Below are 23,661 nucleotides of genomic sequence, written 5' to 3'. Positions count from 1 at the left end.
GTTGTTCGTAATGAGTTTGAATTGGTATGCGCATGTGGGAGAGGGAAATTTTCTTTGAGTCACATCCACGTCCTCGATCTGTCATCACAGATTGGTATGACGTTGGCGTTAGTGACGTCGCTGCCGGTTAGAGCGCAGAGGAGGAATTACAGTATAAACTGTCGTATTATCATGCTATGGCGTATCATAGCATCGCATAGGTGCAGGAAAGTAGTCTGTGACTGCACGGTGCGGACGTCATATCATTTGTCAACGGACGTAATTATTTCGATTCTTAACGTGCTCCTCAATTTTCTCTTAACGCGTAGACAGACCATTACACCGACAACGGCAATTGCACATCAGACCTGAACCAACCTGAACTGTTAGGCCGATCGCACACGGTGCAACCGAACCAGTTTCAAACCACTCTGAAACTAGTTGCAAGCGACCGTGGATCCAATTTTTCAGTAGGTAAAACAAAGAGCGCAAACGGTTTGCAACACTAATTTCAAATCGGTTGCGCCGTGTGCGATCGGCCTTAGGCATTCTTGTGCTGAGTTGGCAGTCTTGACAACTCTCTAACTGTACTGTATATCAGATGGTACCGTGAACCGTGAATTCAAAGTGGTGTTTAGTAATGAATGTACTTAAGCGATATACTTAAATATTATTACTTAATGAGCTATGAGTGGCCAAAAATTTCAATATGACGAAAGTGGCGGGACATTTTTCTATTTTTTGCTATCGTTTCTGGCGCTTCTCTTGATACCTGGAACGTATTACCTTTGGCCACGTTGCCCGAAGCAAGGTTAGATTTTTATTATTCTATTTGGTTTAACATAGAAATTAAATGACATTGCCATCAAGTTCCGTAATTCTTAATATTTCCCCCCAATTTGAAGAATTTCGACTTGTTTTATGCTTCCTTCTGCCAATATGCAAACCCGCTCCATAATGTTGTGACAGAAGACTAATCATCTCTTAATTGTGAATATCCCGTTAGTAATTTACTAATAATCTCGATAAGAACGAACAGTATTTGAAATATTCGTACACAAAGAAAACGTTATCGAAATATTCGATGCTCATAGACGTACGAACTTTTCATTTGGTATTCATTTATATATTTAAAAAATATATGCGACTAATACATATGTACAATGTTTTACGAACAACTTTGACTCCCCTCTAATTTACACCTGTTAGCAGTACGTTTTAACAATTGATGTAAAAAATTATTTGATTAAGTTTGCAACACTATACAATGCACTATAAAAATGATTTTACTCCAAATAAACGAAAAATTCTAAAAGATTCTATACGTTGAAGTTCTTGTTTAAATAATTTCAAGTCATGACGATTTAAAAAATTGGTCAATCTCTTTTAAATCAATAGAAATTTTATAACAAGTTTATACTTTAATAAAGCGTTACATAAAATACACATAAAGAAATTAACCTTGGACATGATTGTTATCTGTAATTAGATCCTGATCAAGAGGCAAAAGAGTGTCAGTGCGATGGATGTAAAAAGAAAAAGATTATCCTGCAACTTAACGAACCTTGGAAAGAAACCAAAGCATTATTCACGTAAGATAATGTTTAGTGTGTTGCTGCTTTTATATATAAATTATAAAGCTTTCTTTTAATATTACTATATCATTATAGAAAATTCCTTATTATCCTTGGATGGGTAATCCTTATTTTTCTGGCATATAAAGTATCACAATTTGATTATGAAATGGCCAATTTTGATCCATTTGAAATACTTGGAGTATCTGCTGTAAGTGTATTAGATACAGAAGTATTTCATTTATACAGAGACACATGTATTGATAATATTATGATTATTTATAGGGTTCATCACAGAGTGACATTAAAAAAGCTTATCGTAAACTGTCTTTGATTCTCCATCCAGATAAAGAGACTGGAAATGAAAAAGCATTTATGAAACTAACCAAAGGTTCGAATTAAGATAGAATATTGTAGAATATATAAATCACTAACAGATATGCGCTTTTATACTAGCAGTTAGTTATATAACAATTTAAATATATATCTCTAATTTGTAATAATGCCATTATAAAAATAATATCAACTGTAGATATTAATATCTTTGGTTGCTATTAAAAAGTAATAATATTCTCCTCCATATTAATAGCTTATCAAGCATTAACGGACGATGAAGCACGCAAAAATTGGGAGAAATATGGAAATCCAGATGGTCCACGAGCAATGAGCTTTGGTATAGCCTTACCATCCTGGATCGTTGAAAAAGAAAATTCTGTATGGGTTTTGGGATTATATTCCTTGGTATTCATGTTTGCTTTACCAACAGTTGTTGGAATGTGGTGGTATAAGAGTATTCGTTACACCGGTGATCAAGTAAATACACAACTAATTTTAAAAGACGACTTAACATTCATTGAAAAAAAAAACAGATTGAATTATTTTATCATTTGTTCTTAGGTTCTATTAGCAACTTCTGAAATGTATTCTGTCTTCTTTATTAAAACATCTTCAATGTCCCTGAAAAGAGTCATCATGATTTTAGCTGCTTCTTTTGAATTTTATAAAAAACAAAATGCAGAAATAGTTGAAAGGCATACAGATAGCGAGGAAGTTTATTGGGTAAGATATAGTTTACGACATTTTAGTGAATTTTAATTGTTTCATACAAATTTTGTACAGTTTGTACACTTTGTTACTTTCAGCTCATCAAACAGTTACCTCAGCTAGGAGCAAAAAATAAGGAAGGTCCATTGTGTAACTCATATTCAATTAAAGCTAGGGCTTTACTTCATGCACATTTGTTTCGTATACCATTAAATCCAGAAACATTAGACAAAGATAGGCAGTACATAGTGAAAAAGTGTCCATATTTAATTCAAGGAATGGTAACTACTGTTAATCGAGTGATTTTATTAGCTTATGCTAAAAGAGGTAAATGAGTATGCTTTACAAACTATGAATTTTCTTCTGTTTGTATAAAATGCTTTTATACACTAAATATGGTATAATCAATATAGATTTTAATGTTTTTTTCATTCAGTTTCACGTTTACCAAGTATAAAAACGGTGGAAAATTGTATGAAACTATGTCCAATGATAGTACAAGGTTTTTGGGAATTTAAAAATCCTCTTTTACAATTACCACATATAACCGAAGATAATTTAAAATGTTTCTTAGCAAAAAAGGTATGATGAGAATATAATTTTATATGTAAACATTCTATATCATATTTAATTATGTTGTATTTAGAAGCTGTTGTAGTAATTAGATTTTATTATTAGCATCAAATCAAAAGTCTTCAACAATTTGCACAATTGAAAGGAGAAGAAAGAAGACTGATCCTTAGAAATTTATCAGATAGCCACTATGAAGATGTTATGAAAGTTCTTGGAAGTATGCCATACATAGAATTTAAAGTACGATCCGAAGGTAAAATATGTTTAATATTTAGTCCAACATAAATTCTCTCTATATTAACATATAAAAAATTGTTCGATCTAAACATGACTACCAATTTTGCTAATGCAGTAATTGACGACGAAAATCCAACGGTTTATACTGCTGGTGCTATTGTGACCGTAACAGTATCGTTAACTCGCAAGGATATGAAACATTTATTTGGAGACGATACTGTCAAGGAACAAGTAATGATCGATGACAGTAAAGTAGGTGCCGAACCTACCGATGAAGTGTCAGAGGAGCAAACACAATCTGTTAAGAAGCCAGCATGGCTTAGACAGAGGAAAGGTCAGAAAAAATCCCATAAAAAAGGCACTAGTAAAAAATCTACTTCTATAAAAAATGCACAGACACAGTCCCAGTCTGGCAATAATAATGCTCAACAAACAAATACTCCTAATTCAAAGAAAAAAGAAGATAAAGTAGAGAAAGAGTCTTCCAAAGATAAATCGTCAGATGTTAGCGATAGCGATGTTGACAGTGATAGAAGCGACGACGATGACAGTCATGATAAAAAGGATGTAACTATCGATGATGATGATGATGATACAGAATGGGAAAGGTAAAATATTGCTTTTGTGTTGCATTACTATTTGTAACATTAATTGTTATTACCGACATTATTACTTTCAATATTCGTCAACATTTTTATAAATAGGTTTCAACAAAAAATTTCAAAGAGAGAAAAAGTTCTCGAGGGAAGAAGTAATTTATCACACGAAGTGCATTGTCCACTATTTCCAGATGTTAAACAGGAATACTGGTGGGTTTACATCTGTGATCGTAAAAGTCAAACTTTACTGACACCGCCTATTTATGTCACATCATTAGCACATTTTGAAGAAGTTCAGTTAAAATTTACAGCACCACGATGGCCAGGTGTTTATACATTTACTGTATGTTTACGTAGTGATTCTTATCTTGGCTTTGATCAGGCTCAAAATATTAAGGTATGCAAAGACATTCATTTCGTCTCACAAAACAAATTAAATTTTCTGGAATTCACATTACCATATCGTAATTATAAAAATCTCCTGCAGTTGGATGTGAAAGAAGCACCAGAAATACCTAGAGAACATCCTCAATGGGACATTTCTGACGACGAAACTGCAGAAGACATTGATGCAGCTGATGAACATTCCGAGTTCACAACCGACGAAGATATCAGTGACAATGAGTAATATCTATTTCTCTTGTGAGATTAGACAAATAGATATTTAAAAAATTCGCGTTTTTTCCTCTTTTTTTACTTATCAAGTTAATGTACAATGAACTTTTATACGTGGAATTGCATAATCGTTGATGTATGTGGACAATCTAGCAAAATAGTATGGTGTGTAAAGATTTCTCAACGAAGAGAAAGTAACGGTAAATAAAAATCATAATATTTATTTTAACATTGTTGTTTAATCCTCAGTTTAGGATGTGTATACAATTTTTTAATAAAATATACCAAAATATAAAACACGAATTTTTTCGTAATTATTAACGATTTCAATATTTAGAATTTAACAAAATATTAAATGGTAATCTTAAACAGAACTATTCATTTTTATACGAGTGAAAGCAGAGTGAAAACATTTCTGTAATACATGTTCATTCAACCATACGATTTTTTGTTAAATGTAAAGGATAAAACATACTAATGCTGTTCTACTACGGAGTAGTCAATGCCTTACTTCTGCCATAAACACAATGAATCTTAAAATATCGATCGTTTATTTTGTAAGTATACTTTATATAAAAAGTACTAATACATATATATACATTCTCGTAACTACGCGTTACTAATAAATTTTGTTATAGATACTAAACAAACGTATTTTCATATATTTGTTCCTATACATCGTATTCAGTGCTATTTCTAAAGGAGGTAAGTTCAGTAATATCTAAAATATATTCTTTGTATTCGATATTTTACATGTATTTTTCTGTGACATATCAAGAGTGTCAATCTAGAAAAGCACCTTTACATAATGCGTATAAATTAAAAGCTATTCGCATGCCTTTCTATATAATATGACACCCTCGATATATTATTTAAAGTTTATTAAGAATACGACAGTAAATCAAGACTGACAAATGCTATAACTATACTTTAATTGTACATATCACACATGTATTTGTATATATATACATTTAGATCTATATATATACACAACAAAGAAAGAATTAAATTTGTAATCTAACCTCAAAAATTACAATCTTCCGCAGATTCCTTAACCTCATCTAATGATACTCGGTGGAAAATGAAACAGAAGAGTAGTATGAATGGACCCACTTACACATTTCTTAAAACAGATAAACATGCGAATATCAAGTGGGGTGTACGATATTATATACCAAGGCAACTAAACATACCAACATATACTGAAAATATTGATTAATGAATTTTTGACATTGTTATCACAGCTCCAAACTAACCACCTCCATGTATTTCTTTTGTAACTCTATCAAAAAGTGATTTAATCTGTAAAAATAAAGAGAAAAGTAGCTCTATTATTATCGTTTACATATAGTATTTTAATTACAATTTGGAATGAAAAATTCGATTGCACTTACGTATGACGTAACACTAAATTGTCATATATCAAATCATTTTCTCCATCTGTAGTTTCATTAGGTTTAACAACAGGAACATTTGAAAGCTGCTTATCAGTCAATTCATTCGACATTTTGATATCATTATTACCCAAAGTAGTTAGCATTTCATTGTGTACGGCAACGGATGTGTTTAAGTATGCTTCCTTGTTAGAAATGTGAGGTATATTACTAAAAGTGCAGTTTGTTACATTTTGAAGTTTTTCGTGATATACTGTCGTCATAACTGCGACCGAATCAAAAATTCTTTCCAATGTTAACAATTCAACTTCTAATTTTGCCATGCGTCTAAAAGAAATAATTTTAATCTAACATAAAGTAATTATAATTAAATATCAAGTATAAATCAATTCATACATATACATACTTTATTATCTCAGAAATATTTTCATTATTAAATTGTGCTTCTAGTACTTTTAAAAATTCAAAGATTAATTTTACCATTTCTGTTGGTCTTACACCTTTATGAGATTTTTCATTCTTACACTGCTCAAATATTTTGACTGCCTTGTCGTACCTACAAATTATCAAAATGTAAAGCAGTTTTCACTAAACGATATTTAAAACTGTGTAAGAGATAACATTCACTTACAATTGCGATACATTTTTAACACAATCAATACTCTCAGCTTTATTTTTTAATTCATTACTTTCTCGTATTAACGGATTGAATTTTAATTTGATTTGATCAGTAGCCTTAGCAAGTTTAGTAATTTTTTCAAATTTAATTTCTAAAGTCTCTATCTTTTTTTTATTTACGAATTCCCTTTCCCATTCTGTACGAATTGTGGATAATTCCCTCAAAAGAGCATTTATACTTGTTAATGCATTTGTTATGTTTTTATCGAATATATTATGTCTTGAAACTAATAAATCCCTGAAATTTTACATTATCGGAGTTCATTAAGCAGAAAAAATAAACTTTTAAGAATAAAAATGTATGATGCACTTACACTTTTATAGTCAAAGCAAAAATATATAGTTGAAACAGATGTACTTCTTGCGAGGTAAAAAATATTGCTGCGCGATAATAATCTTTCAATGTTTCAAAATCCAATTGATCTCTCGATAATTCTATCATTTTCTGAACTAATATAGGAATATCTGGTACATGTGTATTTCCCATCAAAGTACTTCCACTTTCAAAGACAAACATAACTGGATCCTAAGGTATAATTATTAACTTAAGTGGAAAAAAAATATGAAATAAGTTATCTGATATAAATTTTCTATTGTTTTAAGAAAATAAATTGATACTGTAATAAATGCAAAAATTTATTCAGTACTACTTTATACCTTGGAAATTTGAGATAAAACTGATGTCCCATTTATGAGAACTTTACCAAAGTAATTTGTTAAAATTTGTTGATTTACTGGTATATTATCATCTTTTTCAATCATAGATTGAATATCCATGACAGTAGTACTGTCAGCTACTTCATATGCATTAAGTTTATATCTCGATGCGGAAAATACATATACTATCTATAAAAATAAAATATATGAGTAATGACAATATTTAAACTATAAGATGGTAAAAGATTCGGTCACTTTTTCTTCATAGAAGAATTTTTGTATTAACATAACGAAAATGCAAAATATACCTGTTTGGATAAAATGGTATTAAGTAATTTAAATACTACGAGTTGCATCTCTCCATTTTCATCACACTGTTTTCCTCTTTTCCTTGGATCCCATTGTAACACCACTCTAAACCACTCTACCAGTTTATTTCTGAGGCATCTGACATAGATTCAGTTTAAGATTGAATTAAATTACTCAATTATTATACTTTTACTTAATTAGTCCTAAATGTATTCTAAGAGTTAATACAAATTCTGCAACATTACCTTGACAGTTTAGTAAGATCAGTAATATTTTCACTAAAAACTACTTTTCCATCCGATTCAAAGGCACAAATGTCATTATCACTTTTATTTTTAATGTATTGCATCCTATATAAATACAAATTAATTAATATTAAATGATTTCCTTATTTCATCGTGATTATATAACATACCACATCATAGTATGTTGCATCTTTGGGAAAAATGGTCTTGTACCAGTGACAAGTTCATAGAAAAAAATGCCTAAACTCCAATAATCCACAGAACAACTATATTTCTGTTTCCAAAGGAGCTCTGGAGCTACATAATTTAATGTGCCTACAATAGATGCAGATATACTAGCTTCACCAAGTTCTTTTGCATATCCAAGATCTATTAATTTGTATGAAATCTGAAACATATTCTCTATGTATGTTTTGTGTCTACTCACATTATCATACTACTCACATTATCATGTTCATCTTGCAAAACTATATTTTCAGGTTTCAAGTCACGATGTGTAATATTTTTAGAATGTAAATATTCTACAGCTGAAGAAATATCCTTCATTACATTAATTGCTTCTTTTTCGCTAATACCACAGCAATTTTCTATATTATTTAAAACCTGCAATATAATAAAACATCAACAACATAAATACATATTCTTATTACATTAAATAGAAAAGATAGTAAATTCTGAAACTTACCTTTCTAAGATCACCTTTCCGACAAAATTCCATGCATAATATTGGCAACTTTATATTTTCATCTGGATATCTAAATGGTAAGTCTAATGATTTTATAATATTTTTATGATTCAAGTGTTTCATTATCTCTACTTCCTTGACCCATCTGTTTTGTTGTGAAACTGATAAATGTTCGATATTCCATTTACATTTCTTGATTGCTATAATTTACAGAATATTGGGTTACAATTTTATAGGGACTTTATGATATTTGAATAATTATACTGCTAGTATATGTTGCAAAATTAAATAGTAAATATAACATACCAAGTTTTTTATCACTTGTGTGAACCCAAAGTTCAACAATACCAAATCCTCCAGTACCAAGAATTTTATTTAATCTCCAACCATCAACTAAAACTGGTGTAGCAGTCATGTTAAATGTGTTTACTAACAATAACAGATACTCGAATTATAAAACAACAAGTCGGATCGTGAACTATTTAATTTATTAAGAACTATTATAAACGTCACATTTTATTCTGTTATCATATACACTAGTTGTGGAAGAAAAACAAATTCATGTCACAAGTTTCCTCCACTATAATCTAGATAATGATTACAACTTGTAAAAGTGTATGCATTTATGAAAAATAAAGTATAATTGATTGAAACATATTGACGGCGCCATCTTATAGAAACAGCGGGAACTATTTTCACTACAAACTTGAGCGTTTTCCCACCGATGGCGCCACCAATATTATTCAACTCGCCATCTAGCGGCAACAGTTTGAATTATATTCATTACAAACTTGTGCGTTTTCCCACCGATGGCGCCACTGGTATTAAAACCAGTAATTAATATAGTTCATTGATTGGTTGCTACCAGGGAGTGGAAGTGGGAAGAATGAATGTAATATGTTAAAAACAAGTCAACTATGGGTAGGAACAATGTTGCAAGTTCAACAAAGTTGCAAACCGCTCCGCACGGAATTCAACAATGTTGCAAGTTCAACAATGTTGCAAATCGCTCCACACGGAATTCAACAAAGTTGCAACATTGTTCCAGTCCTGAAAGGAGCAATTTGCAAGTTCAACATTGGAAATGTCGGGTTTTTGCTCCTGGTATCAGGAGAACATGATATGGGAAGAGGTGGCACGAGGAATTCATGGTACGTATGAAATTCTGGCTTGATCTTACTCCTGGTATCAGAAGAACATGATATGCGAAGGGGTGACACGAATCATATTGAAAAAAAAAAATTTAATGGGTAATAATTCGATAATTACCTATCATTACTTCAATGATATGTAAGTGATACATACAGATTAAATAAAAATGTTTGTTATATAAATATTGTATATGTTTTTATTACCACACATATTTTATTTTTAATTATATTTAAATTTTTCAAAAAGTAAACCAGAGAAAGTTCAGACGCAGTTCGAAGGATTTTCTCTGGTTTAGATTCTATCAAATAGTTTAAAGCAATTTAAATAACCCGCTACTGTATATATATATATGCATACACGCGCATGCGTTCTACATTTTAGTTGATGAAACAAATCTAGGCGGCGTTACAAACTTTGTAGCAAGTTTTAATACGAGAGCTTGGTCCCCCTGATGTTAGGTGTGCTATGTGCATGCGTGTGCACGGTGTGCGTGCGTATCCTGTTCTTGGCTCGTGTCTTACCGTTTCGAACCTCAAAAATCGTTGGTTTTCGCCGGAATTTCGGACAGTTCTCTGCACGTGAAAATATTCTCGCATAGTAGTAAGTAGATTATCAAAGAGAATGACGATGAATGATCACAGAGTATGCCTGGTACTTCTTCTATCGGTCAGTCTGTTGATTCTATTGGGCCACGTAGCCGGCTCTAAAGTATTACAAATTCGTGGCATACCTAACACGAAAAGTTCGTTGTACTCACCGGAACGCGACTTCCAATGCCTCGACGGAAGCCTGTTGATACCATTTACACGCGTCAACGATGATTATTGCGATTGTGCTGACGGCAGCGATGAGCCAGGTACGCCCGCCTGCGTCAATGGCTCCTTTTACTGCGAAAACACCGGTTACAAACCCCGTTATATACCCTCTACCTGGGTAAACGACGGGGTTTGCGATTGCTGCGACGGTAGCGATGAATATGGTTCAAATAAAGAGTGTCCGAACAATTGCAACGAACTCGGTAAAGAAGCGAGACTAGAACGCCAGAAAGTGGAGGAGTTAATCAGAGAGGGGAACAAAATAAGAGCTGAGATGATCACCAAAGGCAAACAACTAAAGAACGATCATCAGAGTCGTCTGGTGAAGCTCAGAGCTGATTACGAAGAAGCTGAGCTTGTGAAGAAGGAGAAAGAACTGCTGAAGAATCGAGCGGAAGAACAAGAAACTGCTGCTCTGGAAAAATATAAATCAGCTGAACCTGAGCAACCTGCCGCAGAAGAAGGAGAAGAGGAGGAAGAACTGCATGAAACAGAAGCTGAAGACTACTTTAAACTCTTGGATTCTGATAATAGCAATACTATAACAATCATGGAACTAAAAACTAGAGTAACATTTGACAAAGACAGAGATGGAGTTGTAAGTGAGGAAGAGGCCTTGTATTTCTTGAATAACCAGAAAGAAGTCGATCTTCGAGAATTTATAGACTCTGTTTGGGCAAACATGAAACCCTTCTTAATGTTGGAGCAAGGTTAGCAGAAACGAATTTACAGCTTTGTTTCTATTTCAGATTTCGTATTTTAACTAAAATGTTTTTGTAGGTATGTTCAAACCAGGTGAACATAACGAGGAAGAAGGGCAGGAACACGCGGAAGAATTAACGGAGCAGGATAAAGAAGAAGAAGACGACGGTAACGAACCAGAAGAGGTCGCAGATGACGAGCAAGGTAAAGTCCAAGAAAGCGTGGTTCAGTACGATGAAGAAACCCAAGCTGTGGTCGACGAAGCAACGAGTGCTCGAGAGAATTTTCAGACAGCAGAGAGATCGGTGAACGAACTGCAAATGGAAATAAGGAAGCTCGAAGAGAAATTAGATCGCGATTACGGTGTCGAACAGGAATTCGCGTCTCTGGATGGAGAGTGCTTCGAGTACACAGACTTGGAGTACGTGTACACGCTGTGTATATTTGGCAAAACATCGCAAAGATCTAAATCCGGTGGCAACGATATCACGTTGGGTCATTGGTACGATTGGATCGGACCTGAGGGTCAAAAATACTCAAAGATGAAATACGACAGAGGTCTCACCTGTTGGAACGGTCCTGCGCGTACCACTATCGTCAATTTAAGTTGTGGCAAAGAAAATAAACTAGTCTCAGTGACCGAACCTAACCGATGCGAGTACGCTATGGAATTTTCTACACCTGCTCTGTGCAATCTTAGCATAGAGTCTACCGATGCACATGACGAATTGTAAATCTCGTCGTGCGTAAACACGAGATATACAAGGCACTGTGCTACTTCGAAATATAAGGCGTAAAAATTGCAAGGATGAATAACGGCTACGTCGATTCGTCCAGTGTCAGGCATGTTTTTGCAAACAAACATTTTGATGCTTATAACGAACAAGATACGTAAAATAAGTCGAAAATATGAACACTCTCATTTCGAAATAATGCGCGTAGTTATACGTTGCCAGAGTTTCTTCAAATTTATCCGATGTAATCTCGATGATTACGTTTTATCGTAGCTGTAGCAATATTTTGAAATTACCAGTACAGGTTACGTGTCCTGTCCGTTATAATATTTAATTTCAAGCATTCGAATACTTTTACGAGTCGCCGCTGCACTTCGTTCGATGATAATGCACGATAAGAAATGTAGCACGGTAAATATTGATTTATTTCTGAGATAAACTTGGGAGAATTTATTAACACTTAATAACGCGCAACGATTAATTTAACGAGTTGTCACACTATTGCGAGTAACGCAATTTTTGTTTTTAGCGTTCACGATAAACACATCCGATAAAGCCTCGTTGAATACCTGGTCATCCTTTGAACGTTACGTAACGAGTTTTATCGAACGACGTGTCACGATTAGTTATTTGTCCTTGCATTAAAAATTCCTGGTTGTTTTACTTGAAGTAAATAAGCGAATGAATTTCACCGCCGATAACACGTTGGCAACAATTAGTGACGAACTCGTGTTTGCTTCGAACGATGGAGAAACTTGTTGAAAGACAATTTAATATCCGTGATGTACGTAAATGAAATCGTTGTTACGCCGTCATTGCCAATAATTGTGTCGCCGTTACATACATTCCTGATCTTTTTGTACCAAATAAATTTTTTACTAAGCAATTGGAGGGACACGTTCGGTCTACGTAATCCACATCGAAAGTAGACACGATGCGAACCGATACGAATCGTGTCTGGTGAAGCATTTCTTTGGAATTCCTAATTGTCACCTGCGTGTGCACGCACGCCTGTGTGTAACGTAGAGATATTATATTAAAAACTGTATCAATCAGTGAGGTATTTTGTAACTGTTTGAAGATATGCTGGGTGTACCGGTGCCTCGACATGCGGGTTCAATAAAGGGAAAGAAAAATTTGTTGTCGAACTGTAATTCACGATGGCAGCTTTATTTACATCAATAACGGGCGATTTGCTCATTTTGTATTATGTGTAATATATATATATTTATATATATATATATATTTTTTTTTTTCTTTTAATTATGCGAGTTCTTATAATATTATAGCGATGGTTAACTCGATTTTCTATTTACCTCGTTAATCTAACAATCTACACGATGTCTTTTGGAGACTGAGACGTTTACAATCAACTAGAGAACTAAAAAATTAGAGGGGGGAAGATAAGTGTGATATATTACGTTTCCGCGCAGCTTATTCAACCTTACATCCAGTCCATTCCTCGTTACTTTGTTAAGGCACTTAAAAGACTGAAAAGAAGCATCTCGTCTGTCACGAAGTTGTTTACGTGACAAAGACGACACCCTCTATCGTCTTTTCTCACCCCACGATGATCGCTTTCTTCTATCAACTTACACAATGAAGAGCTCCACTATTCGTTTGATTCCAACATAGAAAAATCAAAGAAGAGCCCAACTCGATGGTCTCATTGCCCTTTCGATTATTCGCGATCGATAACGTCGAGCACTTCCAAAGTGTAAGCCGTGTCCCTGTACGTTGTTTTCTACGTACTTTTGGCGCTGCCATTAACTTTATTATTTTACAGAGAGCCACGACTGAAATCGGGCAGCTCTTAATATTTTCAAGCGCCGATTATACCCGCTCGTATCGTGTATATTCGTGAAAATAAACAAGAAACATTAACGAACAGTAAAGTTTTTCTGTCGATTTCGATAGAAAGTACTGAATCCATATGGAAAGGCAGCATTTTCGAATGATAACCTCAACGCGTCTCAAGATATGAACGATTCCGAACATTTTGCGTTTCTAACGTACCCTTTGGCCGCTTCACAGATATCCATTAATAGTAATTTCTCTCTCTTTCGTTATCTTTTCGTTCGCGATCGCGTTAACTTTGCAACGGAGGTTTCCACTTTGTATATTTACATAATGGAATGAAACACAACATTTACTCGCGTCCCTAAGCTACTGTACAACAAGTTCCACGAAACGCTAGGCTTCTACGCTAGAAGAATTTTCGTAAGCACGTCGAGGCTTACAAACTGTTTTGTTCTTACGAATTCGTAAGTGCGACACCTAATACTGGATTCAGGTGCGATCCGGTAATCTCTCTCTATAGTAGGCGATTTTTGTTACTAACAAAACAAAAACAGACGGAAATGAAAACAATTAAATAAAATACGATTTTCACGATTAGTTTACAGGTAACGGTTTAAACGAGTTCGTTTTTGAAACCGATTACGCCGAACTTAAAAGTTTCTTACGATAGTCGATTTACTTTTCAAGTTCTTCTTTTACGGCGATTAAACGAACAAATTTTGTATGAAAAAATATTATAAAAAGTTTTGGAAAATTACGTTATTGTCCTGCTTCATCAATCGAACAATTTCGGTCTCTCGTGTCTTCATCATCCTCAGCTTGTTCTCAGCTACAAATAAAATATATATAAAATAGTTCGCTAAGAAAAGGTGTTGCGTTATCCTGATCGGTGTTTAAACAGATGATCGATACTCTCGAGCATTTTCGGTTCGCTCTCTTTCAGCTTTCTTCCTCGGTTCGATCGGCCGAAACGTATTTGGATAAACGAATAATCGGTTAACGAGTGTGTGCGAGGTGAAACGTACAGCAGCTCATTTTCCGAGTTTCTCGAACATGATCAATTTCTCTTTAAAGCTTTTAGTGTCGGTAGACACTTCCGATATATTTCCATTGAGCATGTTCTGCAAATCCTCGTCATTCTTGCTGACGAGAAGATTGTCGAAGATCATCTTGTTGTCCTCTTGCTTTGCGATCGGGGAGGTAGGTTGCGAGCTGGTGATCTGCTTCTTTTTTGGATAAATCACAGAACTTCGTTGGTTGTTGCCGTTATCGGCCATTCTGGTAACTATCGTAATGGCTAAGAGTTGGTGAATGTCGATGTTCTCCTTTGATTCGGACGTCTGCCGCCAGTAGAACTTGTCTGGCGAGATTAACGACTTGGAATCTTCTGTTCCATCGGCGGCAGAGATTTGCTCAGAGTCCGGTGACATCGTGTTCTTGTTGGCCCAAGAGTCCTGCGAAAACGAAGTTTTATTAGTCGAACGCGAAATATAATTTCTACTAGAACACTCTAATAAATAAACAGCTGCTGACAAAACCATGCTACTCACGTTCTTTTCACGTTTGTCCAGAACACCGTCCGCCAGTTCCTCTTGTTTTCTCTCCTGGTCCAAGTCTCTCTCCAAACTGTCGAGAGTCTCGGTGCTCTCGGAGGATTTGTTCCTTCTCTCCGAGTCCAGGGTATCCGTGCTACCGAGCTCCGAGCTCTCTGACGATTTCTGTAGCCTAGACGGTTTCCTGACCGGCATTGGTCTCTTTTCCTCTTCCTGATCATCCACCGGCACGATGTCTACGAAACTGGTACTCGGTATTCTTTTCGGCGTCCTCCTGATCCTTCTGTTCTCCAGCCTGTCGTCCAGTTCCAAGTTATCGGAGCTCTCCGAGGACATTCTCTTCGACGACCTTCTGCAACATTTACCGAAGTCTCTGTTCTCTTCCACGTCTTTCGTCTCGCTGACCTCGATCATTTCGAAACTCTCCGATGATTTGGAGATGCTCTTCGACAACCTCTTTCCCCTGGCCAAGTTGATGTCCGAAATGCTGCTCCTCTTCTGCAGTTCTTGTGCGGTGGTGTCCGTGCCTGTCTTAGCTTGCTCCAGAATCTCGAAGTTCTCCGAGGATTTGGATATATTTTTGGAAGTTCTGCGTGCGCGAAACTCGAAACTGCTTCTTCTGCGCTCGATGGACTCGTCGCTGGTCAACACCTCTATGGCTTCCAGGCTGTCGGAGGACTTGGAGACACGGTCGGTGGATTTCGAGATCGGATTCAGCAACCTTCGAATCACTGGTTTCGATTCCTCGTACTCCGTTAACTTGTCGAAACCCTCGGACGATTTGGAGAACCAACAGGAGGTCGCTTCCAGGCTGTCCGGAGATTTCGACAATCGATTAGAGGATCTCCTGCGAGGTAGGTTGGCCTCCAGCTCCTCGAAGAGTTCCGAACCCTTCGGTATTCGATTCGACGATTTCCTCACGACAGATCGGACCTCTGGCTGCTCCTCGTTCGTTTCCACGCTCGTTCTAGACGCGTTCAAATTATCCAGACTGTCCGGAGACAAGGAAGCCACGCTGCTAGATGGCTTCCTCGGCAGCTTCGATTCCAATTCCTCGAAGATGTCCGACGTTCGCGACAATCGACTCGAGGATTTTCTAGCGACGGATACGTTCTTCGACTCCGTAGGCGAAGACGCGACGCTGCTCGTACCGGCAGGTAACGGGTCCAGACTGTCCAACGAGTCCTCCGCGATGGTCGTAATCGTCGATGTAGGTGTGTTCGCGACCTGAGGTGCTGCGCGCCTCGGAGGCCTCCGGTTCTTAGGTCGCACCGAGATCCGGTGATGGGCCGCTGTATGATTCAAGCTCGCACTTTCTAGTTGCGCTGTTTAACAAACAGAACCACCTTTTAGCATTCTATTCGGTATCATTTATCGAAACGAGAAAGACAGACTATCGAGCAATCTTCGGAAGCCACGCGCGTTGCAATCGAATTTACAGGGATTCTTTTTCTTGCGTTCTTGCTCGGACGCGTTATGGGAATGCGGTGTTAAAATGATTCACGAGACGGTACTCACGTAAGTCTTCTTTGGCCACGTGTGCAACTCGGTCGGTCGTGTCCTTTGGCGATCTTGAGTTCTGAAAAAAGATTCGTGGCACGTTTAATTAACTACGACAAGGTTCATCCTCGGATTACCAGTTCACGTGTAGATCGGTGTTACGTTGCCAACGAGTCGTCTAGATTTACAAGAGCATTGGACGAATTACTCGCGACATTGTTTACGGGCTTTCGACTGACGCGTGCAAAGTGCCGGCTATAACGGTATTAACCGCTATCGGGACGAGCGAGTGCGGCCAGTTAACCGTGATCGTTCGGAACCGGTTGCAGGTGTCGTCTCGAAAGACACTTCTTCGCCATGAAAACGTTTCGTTTGTGCTACCGTGCTCCCCGCGACTCACAACCGGTCCTTATTATCGCTCGAAGCGTAAACGCGCGGCGAACAGCTCCAATTCCCGTCGTTAAAGCCCGCCGAGGAAATCTAGGCAATCTAGCGCGAATAAACTCGGAAAGGTTCTCGGTCTACGATGCGAGCGATTTATTACGGCCCGATTGCCACGATCGCTTTAACGCAACGCAACGTTAGAAAGCATAAATTTCAAATTAGGATACGTTTTTTTTTATCTTCCATCATGTTCCAGGGGAGTTTAAAAGTAAAACTCCGATGAAATTATTCTAGGATAGAATCGTAAGCGTAGATATATTTACGTATACGCGTCTCGTACACCGATATAATCGCGGTTCTTTGGTGGATCGATTACCTCGATCGTCTCTTCGATCCGTGGGGTCGCCTCTTTGATAATCGGCGGAATCCTCTGCCTCGCTTCCGGCTTGGAACGTGGTCGATCCTCGAGCCTGCACGAAGGCCTGACGAATCCAGTCGACTCATCCTCCGCTTTATCCTACCATTTCATGGACACATCCAATAGTGCTCGTAAACAACTCGTAGCGTGCCACGCGTCGATTTAAAGCAGCCGCGTGACTTTATCAAACACGACGCCGTGTTCTTGCGTTACGAACCAATAGCGAATCATTCTATCGCGTTAAATGTACGTATTTATTTAGCTTTCAAACACGCAGGATCAGATCGATTACCTCGATCGCGTCCACGGCTCGTACGGGTTGTTCTTTCTTAGCCGGAGGAATCATCCGTCTGCTCTCCGGCTTCGACCTCGATCGATCCTCCGTTTTGCGCGCCGACCTTATCGATTCGAACGCCTTGTCCACGACGGCCTTGTCCACGACGGCCTTGTCCTTCCATACAGATTCGCGTAACGCTTTATTACGCAAGTATCGAGGGTGATTCGCTAATCCGTGAACATTTTATGTCGCCAAAGCTTGTTACGCGAGTTACGCGAGAAACTACAACAACGTGATGTCGCGTCAAATGGAATAAAATGGCAAACGCGCCGCATAAAAATGCCCACGGATTCACGAATAGATCTAAATAGAGACAACGGTCGCGATTACTCGACTATCGAGGAGTTCCAACCCCCCTGTGATCGATTACCTCGATCGCGTGATCCTCCGCCTCTTTCCTGATCGCGATCATTTGGCCCGTTTCCGGTTTCGGCCTCGACCGATCCTCGAACTTGCAGATGCGTCTGATCGGCCCTGGAATCTCGTATTCGACCTTCTCCTTGCATCCGTACACCCCGATACTGATCTTTGCCGTGGTCTGGACACTCGAGAAGCTCTTGCATCGCGCGCTATCCTGCTTGGTCCTGTCGATCAATCGTCTTCTCTCCACCGGGTTCAGGTTCAGCTGTTCGATTATCGCGCGTATGTTCGAGGAGATGCTGCCCTCGCGGTGTGACACCACCATGATGTCGGCGCGATCGATCCTCTCACCTCGATTCTGACGCGGTTACGCGGAACACCGAGGATCGATCGATCCTCCTTGGCTGCAGAGATTTCGGAATTGTCGCGAGATCAACGACATAGAGCCACGGGAACTCGGGTTTCACCGATCGCGAAATCCCTGCAAGTGTTTCAACAACGAATTCAAGCGACGGATCCTACGATCGAGCTCTTGCAACGTCCTCGGGACGTTAAGAAAACTTGGAAATTATTCTGCTAGACACAGGTTTGTTAAGTAAAGGATTTTCAGGTAACACGAAGTTCAAAACTATTCTGTCAATTCGTCGACACGACGATACCTCTAGTTAACGGTATACCTTCCTTTTTTTCCCCTCTTCCTTTCTCTGTTCTACCGTGCCCCGCGTTTCAGTCCCTCGCAGAACAATTGCGTTCGTTTCTATTATAATTGCGTTAACGATTCCCGACCATTCTCGCTTACCCACTTTTACAGCGGTTAACGTCTCTATCGCTTTTCTCAGGATTTCACGCGCGTCTTCGCCTCGTCCTTCTTTCCTTTTCTCCTTTTTCTCACGCGACCTTCTATCCTCTCGACGAAATCGCGAGCTCGATTTCGATCGCTCGCGAGCGCGATAAGCAGCCTCGGAGAACAGTCACGGACACAATGCGTACAATGCGTATCTCGTCGAGCGGAGAAACCGCGTTCTTACGCTGAAACGATAGATAAGATACACTGTACGCTTGGGGATTTTCAATTCAAGAGAAATCCTTTGTAATTTAGAGACAGGGTACGTTAAATCGAAAGAAGAGTTGACCGACGCGATTACGCAAACGGCAGGAAAAAGTACTCGAAGCAACGAATGATCTCGTAGGATCGAGCAATCGTTGAACGTGCCCCAAGGTTTCGGAGGCGACGTCTTCGATCATCGGTCGCTCGGTCAGCGAACGTTTCTCAAGCAAGAACCGGGCCAAAGACGTGCCCACGCCGATCGCCCACGATGTTTACTCAATACTCTCCACGAATCCTTCACGACTGAGAGATGCGCGTGTTGCTTGTAGTCGCAAAGTCGGTCATTGCGACGCGAATCGGTCGAGCGGGTACGACGAGCAATCGCTAAAAACAGTGGTCCTCGAATTTACTCCGAGAAGGATCGAATGCTAACAATTTCATTTCGCTCGAATCGATAACCAGTTTCAAGCGAGAACGAGATCGAACGCGACTTTTGACCGAATGTTCGAGTTGTGACGCTCGTTCAAACGTATTCCAATTTCCAACGCTCGCTTCTGCGCGCGCAACACCTTCGATTATTGCAAAACCCCTGGGTGGTGTTTCTGTAGACGGTCACACCTATCCTACCACCTGTACAAGATCTGTCCGCTAGCATTCCAACCGGATACGTACGTAGGATACCCAGCGGAAATTGCGAAACATAATAATTTTCCACGAGAGAAGAGAAAGTGACGTCGACACACCGCCAAGGAGAAGAAAACTCGACCGGGTTGCACAATCGACGTCGCGCGACGTTCGACGACGCGCAAGTGGAACGTTGGGGTCGTTAGTACGATTGCAATTACCGTTCTTTATTTTCATAAATAATCTTACGTTTCCAATCTGGTGTAATCCTTTGCGTTTCGATGTATCCGATAGCAACCGAACTTGTGTCAACGATGCTACGTTACGTTAGAAATGTTTACGTCATATTCCACAAAGATATAATCAGACGTTTATAAGAAACCCTATCCGGCCGCGTATTTACTCGTTTCGTTCCACCGTGCGACGTCTCGACCAGGGGAACGGGTCGGCGAGCCAATTTCCGAGCGGACGTTGGTTACTCGAACGGAAAATTACCCGAGAAATCGGTCGATTCCAGCCAATGAAAAATCTAAACTGTTATGAATCAGCTAACGAAACAAATTGGCAACGTGTCTGGGCAAGTTACCTTTTTCGCGGATCGAGTGAATCACCGGTTTCGTTTTTTGCGGGCGTCTTTATCCGGCGCCATACACGGATCAAACTTTCAACTTTGCTCGGCTCGTTCGCACTGTTCTCCGACAGATTTTTCATTTTCGTTCACTTGGACACGAGTCGACTGTCCAACCTGTAGGAGTAATCCTGTCGACACGAGTTCGACAAAGTATTGGGTTGTCTCAAAAGTTTCTTTCGCTTTATTAATAAGTAATACATGCGCAATATTTTATGTTTTATGTTACATTACTGAATTGTGCACGATTCATTCTGCTCCATTACTGTTACAACATGAATATCTATGAAATTAGATTGTCTATTTATATAAACACGACCACATCAAATAATTGAGTGCAACTCGCGAAAGAAACTTTCGGGACAACCTAACTATTTTGTACTTCATAAATCAAGCCACTCGACGACCGCAGTCATGAAAATTCGTAGTTTGGGAGATTATCGATCAAACGTATCCCCGCCAGTTTCTTGTCGTCGTCCGATCGTTAGGAGAATGATTCACTGGCCGGTCGACGCGTTATCCTTATCACGATTGAAATTCAGAGATGAAAGAACGAAATGGAGTTTCGATGTTCCTTTAAAGAACTCGATTACGGCGCGTTCGGATTAGGTGCGAGCAGCAAGCGCGGCAGAACATGCCACGTCGATCATTATAGCCGACAGTTAGAACGAATATTAAGACAATTTCTTCCTTAGGCAGAAGAAGGGTGACTGAACTCGCGAGAACGTTCGAGGGACTGCGTCTGTCTGTACATGCGAGAAAATGTGATTGAACTAAATGGATAATGATTGGAAGGATAGTTTGCTTGTAAAAATATATTCGACTTAACTATGTATTCGTCTTGACAAGCCAAGATTGTAGGACCTTTTTCGAGCTACGAGTTAAATCTTCTTCGGTATACTAATTTCTGTAACGGTGGTAAAACAAAAATGGAACTATTCGATTAAAGACAAATTCGAGAAGAAGTTTCGGTCTTGATTTGATCGCGAGGCGGATAGAAACAGCGAATAGGTCGTAGTCGCGATTAGATCGGCCTCTAGACGCATCAGTGCTCCGCATCGCCGTGCAGAAATCGGATCGAGTACCGTGAACGCGATCAAGATCGATTTCCACGTTGCTCGCGATCCAGAGCCTGTCGTTCGTCTCCCTGGCAATTGGCCAGCACGTTGTATCTTATTGTGCCATCATACTCAATTTGCTTTATTGCTCACCGTTACTTTTGCTCACGCGACTCGAGAGTCCACGCGATAACGAACGTTTCCCTTTCCCTCCGTTGTTCCTCGCTCGGGATCGTTTATCGGTCGAGGGCGATGTCTGATCGTTCGGTCCTCGAGATATTTTAGAAATTTTACGCGTTCAACGAGTCAATTACCGTGGATTGGTTTGCGACTGCACGGACCAGAACTTTCACGGACGTGGAAAGCAAAACAAATCGAACAAATTGCCAGATCGAAATGGAAACCGATATCGTTACGATGATCCTGCTGCAAGTGTTTCGTTAACGAACGCGCCACGCCGTAAACCTCGCTTTCTATCGACCGATCAAACGTTCCAGAGGAATTCTGTTCACAGCTAGTGAAAGTGTATCGATTTTTAACGACTGCTCGATGAACTAAATAAACAGAAGCGTAACGATAGACGTGGCATTCGCTTTAAAAAGAATCATGAAAATTGCCGACACGCACCCCGTGTGTCGGGTGAACGCTATCGATGGAACTATGTTCCGTCAACGACTCCTTTCAGCGACGAGATACGAGCGAGCTGCGTGTCAGCAGGATGTTGGAAATCTGGCACGCCACGCCGAGTGCCGTGCTCGCGTTTCCGCGGCATTGTCGTAAAACACGTAGGGAGGAACGGAGAGGAAAAAATATACGCGGAAAGAGAGAGGACCGTGGCGGGAGGGGAAAATGATCCGTGAGTCGCGCGAAAATGCATCCACCGCGACGAATCGGGAACGCGAACGCCGGACGCGATAGTTTCACTGTGATTTTTTCGTTGCTTTTCCTTTGAAACGCCCGCGCCGTTGAAAACGATGGTATTGTTTTGTAAACACGGCAGAACTTCGGTTGCTCCTTCTCCTATTAGTTCGAGATAGAAGAGATACTCGAGGTGAACGGAGTTACCGTACCGCAAATGTAAAGATGAACCGGAAGTAGGTGACACCGCGAGAACAGCGTGAAAAGAAATGGGTTAAATTCGCGAGCTGGCGTTTAGCGCGAGAGTACCGCGAGTACGTGTCTCCTTCTTCTCTTTCATCTGCGACCTCGGTCACGCTGCTAGCGCGTCCTCAAGAACTCGTTTCGAGCGAAAGAGAACTCGCTTCGCGAAGCTACACAGACGGAATACGATTCGAGGTTCGCCTAGTTCTCACGACGAGCGTTTCGTCACATCGCTCGGCTAATTGCGCGCCCCAAGACCGGATTTCATCGACCAAACACCGATAAACGTCGCCTCGTTACGTTCATGTTGGTATATACAACACGCATTTCAACATACGCGCTACTTCAAACGGTATGCAAACAAGTCGAAAAACGTTTGGCCTTTTCGACCTACGCTCTCTTGACATTTTCCCAACCTACCATCGCGAAAAACCTTCGCGAGGAGTGCAGTAACGGCATCATCGACCACTCTCTGAACGAAACAGTCCTTTTCGTTTTTCAAATCGTGTCAAGTCACAGAGTCGACGGAGTGGATGACATTCCTTTAGAAGAAAGATCTCAGGGATACGGTAACGCGAGATTCGTTGTTGCTCCGCGAGATCCAAAGTCCGGCGACAAGTTTTCGATTTCAACCTCGAGTCTGAGCAACGAACGGCTCGTTTTTCCGACTCGCATCGACGACTTCGTCGCGAGAAATCGGGTGAAATGAACGCAACAGGGTTGCATGAATGACATTTCGAACGAATCCGGTTGATGAAAAAATTTCTCTCGATTTCCTGGTCTGATTTTTGCGATCGAATAAGAAAATTTCAAGCGAGCGCCGAGCAGTGCATACGTAGAACGAATTCGTTCGCTTGT

General features: G+C 39.3%; 4 protein-coding genes across 12 annotated transcripts in view; 2 read left to right on the top strand and 2 right to left on the bottom strand.

The window, feature by feature from the left end:
- The first annotated feature begins 138 nt into the window (after nucleotides 1–138).
- LOC128873680 (translocation protein SEC63 homolog) lies at nucleotides 139–4,850 on the top strand. Of its 3 annotated transcripts, none has more exons than XM_054117403.1 (13): nucleotides 139–449; nucleotides 581–790; nucleotides 1,469–1,571; nucleotides 1,650–1,764; nucleotides 1,839–1,944; nucleotides 2,143–2,366; nucleotides 2,451–2,612; nucleotides 2,696–2,924; nucleotides 3,034–3,179; nucleotides 3,276–3,423; nucleotides 3,523–4,015; nucleotides 4,112–4,403; nucleotides 4,494–4,850. In XM_054117403.1, exons 2-13 carry the CDS (start codon nucleotides 667–669, stop codon nucleotides 4,632–4,634), a joined length of 2,283 nt encoding a protein of 760 aa, XP_053973378.1. In that variant the 5' UTR covers nucleotides 139–449; nucleotides 581–666; the 3' UTR covers nucleotides 4,635–4,850. The 3 variants fall into 3 exon arrangements, with proteins under 3 accessions (XP_053973378.1, XP_053973380.1, XP_053973381.1); XM_054117405.1 differs by having other exon boundaries at nucleotides 139–453; XM_054117406.1 differs by having other exon boundaries at nucleotides 241–258.
- Nucleotides 4,851–5,149: 299 nt separating this feature from the next.
- Nucleotides 5,150–9,246, bottom strand: LOC128873682 (inhibitor of nuclear factor kappa-B kinase subunit alpha-like). Its single transcript, XM_054117407.1, has 12 exons — nucleotides 8,896–9,246; nucleotides 8,590–8,789; nucleotides 8,349–8,507; nucleotides 8,075–8,292; nucleotides 7,905–8,009; nucleotides 7,659–7,797; nucleotides 7,351–7,539; nucleotides 7,008–7,219; nucleotides 6,647–6,931; nucleotides 6,422–6,571; nucleotides 6,016–6,342; nucleotides 5,150–5,923 (listed from the first exon to the last, which is right to left on the bottom strand). The coding sequence occupies exons 1-12, from the start codon at nucleotides 9,002–9,004 to the stop codon at nucleotides 5,860–5,862; spliced, it is 2,157 nt and encodes a 718-aa protein (XP_053973382.1). The 5' UTR covers nucleotides 9,005–9,246; the 3' UTR covers nucleotides 5,150–5,859.
- Nucleotides 9,247–10,175: 929 nt separating this feature from the next.
- On the top strand, nucleotides 10,176–13,047 carry LOC128873855 (glucosidase 2 subunit beta). Its single transcript, XM_054117800.1, has 2 exons — nucleotides 10,176–11,266; nucleotides 11,337–13,047. The coding sequence occupies exons 1-2, from the start codon at nucleotides 10,363–10,365 to the stop codon at nucleotides 11,990–11,992; spliced, it is 1,560 nt and encodes a 519-aa protein (XP_053973775.1). The 5' UTR covers nucleotides 10,176–10,362; the 3' UTR covers nucleotides 11,993–13,047.
- Nucleotides 13,048–13,141: 94 nt separating this feature from the next.
- LOC128873853 (nucleolar and coiled-body phosphoprotein 1-like) overlaps nucleotides 13,142–23,661 on the bottom strand; it is a 60,079-nt gene continuing 49,559 nt past the window's right edge. For 6 of the 7 annotated variants that reach the window (XM_054117792.1, XM_054117790.1, XM_054117793.1 and 3 more), the window contains 3 exons: nucleotides 16,864–16,924; nucleotides 15,343–16,670; nucleotides 13,142–15,246 (listed from right to left, as the gene is read on the bottom strand). In XM_054117792.1, coding sequence (XP_053973767.1) covers nucleotides 14,824–15,246; nucleotides 15,343–16,670; nucleotides 16,864–16,924 — 1,812 coding nt within the window. In that variant the 3' untranslated portion in view covers nucleotides 13,142–14,823. Of the gene's footprint in view, nucleotides 15,247–15,342; nucleotides 16,671–16,863; nucleotides 16,925–17,605; nucleotides 17,747–17,939; nucleotides 18,099–18,354; nucleotides 18,826–23,661 lie in introns of all 7 variants that reach the window. The other variant, XM_054117796.1, reaches the window with a different exon arrangement.

Source organism: Hylaeus volcanicus, chromosome 3 (assembly GCF_026283585.1).
Source record: "Hylaeus volcanicus isolate JK05 chromosome 3, UHH_iyHylVolc1.0_haploid, whole genome shotgun sequence".
NCBI classification, from domain to species: Eukaryota; Metazoa; Arthropoda; class Insecta; order Hymenoptera; family Colletidae; genus Hylaeus; species Hylaeus volcanicus.
Note: the sequence above shows the minus strand (reverse complement) of the source record. Positions and strands in the feature narration are given on the sequence as shown.

Coding starts and splice junctions, on each gene's coding strand:
- LOC128873680 (XM_054117403.1), top strand. CDS start 667: ATGAGTGGCCAAAAATTTCAATATGACGAAAGTGGCGGGACATTTTTC. Junction 1,572..1,649: donor GAAACCAAAGCATTATTCAC/GTAAGATAATGT, acceptor ATATCATTATAG/AAAATTCCTTATTATCCTTG. Junction 1,765..1,838: donor AAATACTTGGAGTATCTGCT/GTAAGTGTATTA, acceptor GATTATTTATAG/GGTTCATCACAGAGTGACAT.
- LOC128873682 (XM_054117407.1), bottom strand. CDS start 9,004: ATGACTGCTACACCAGTTTTAGTTGATGGTTGGAGATTAAATAAAATT. Junction 8,790..8,895: donor CACAAGTGATAAAAAACTTG/GTATGTTATATT, acceptor TGTAAATTATAG/CAATCAAGAAATGTAAATGG. Junction 6,572..6,646: donor GTTAAAAATGTATCGCAATT/GTAAGTGAATGT, acceptor GATAATTTGTAG/GTACGACAAGGCAGTCAAAA.
- LOC128873855 (XM_054117800.1), top strand. CDS start 10,363: ATGACGATGAATGATCACAGAGTATGCCTGGTACTTCTTCTATCGGTC. Junction 11,267..11,336: donor CTTCTTAATGTTGGAGCAAG/GTTAGCAGAAAC, acceptor ATGTTTTTGTAG/GTATGTTCAAACCAGGTGAA.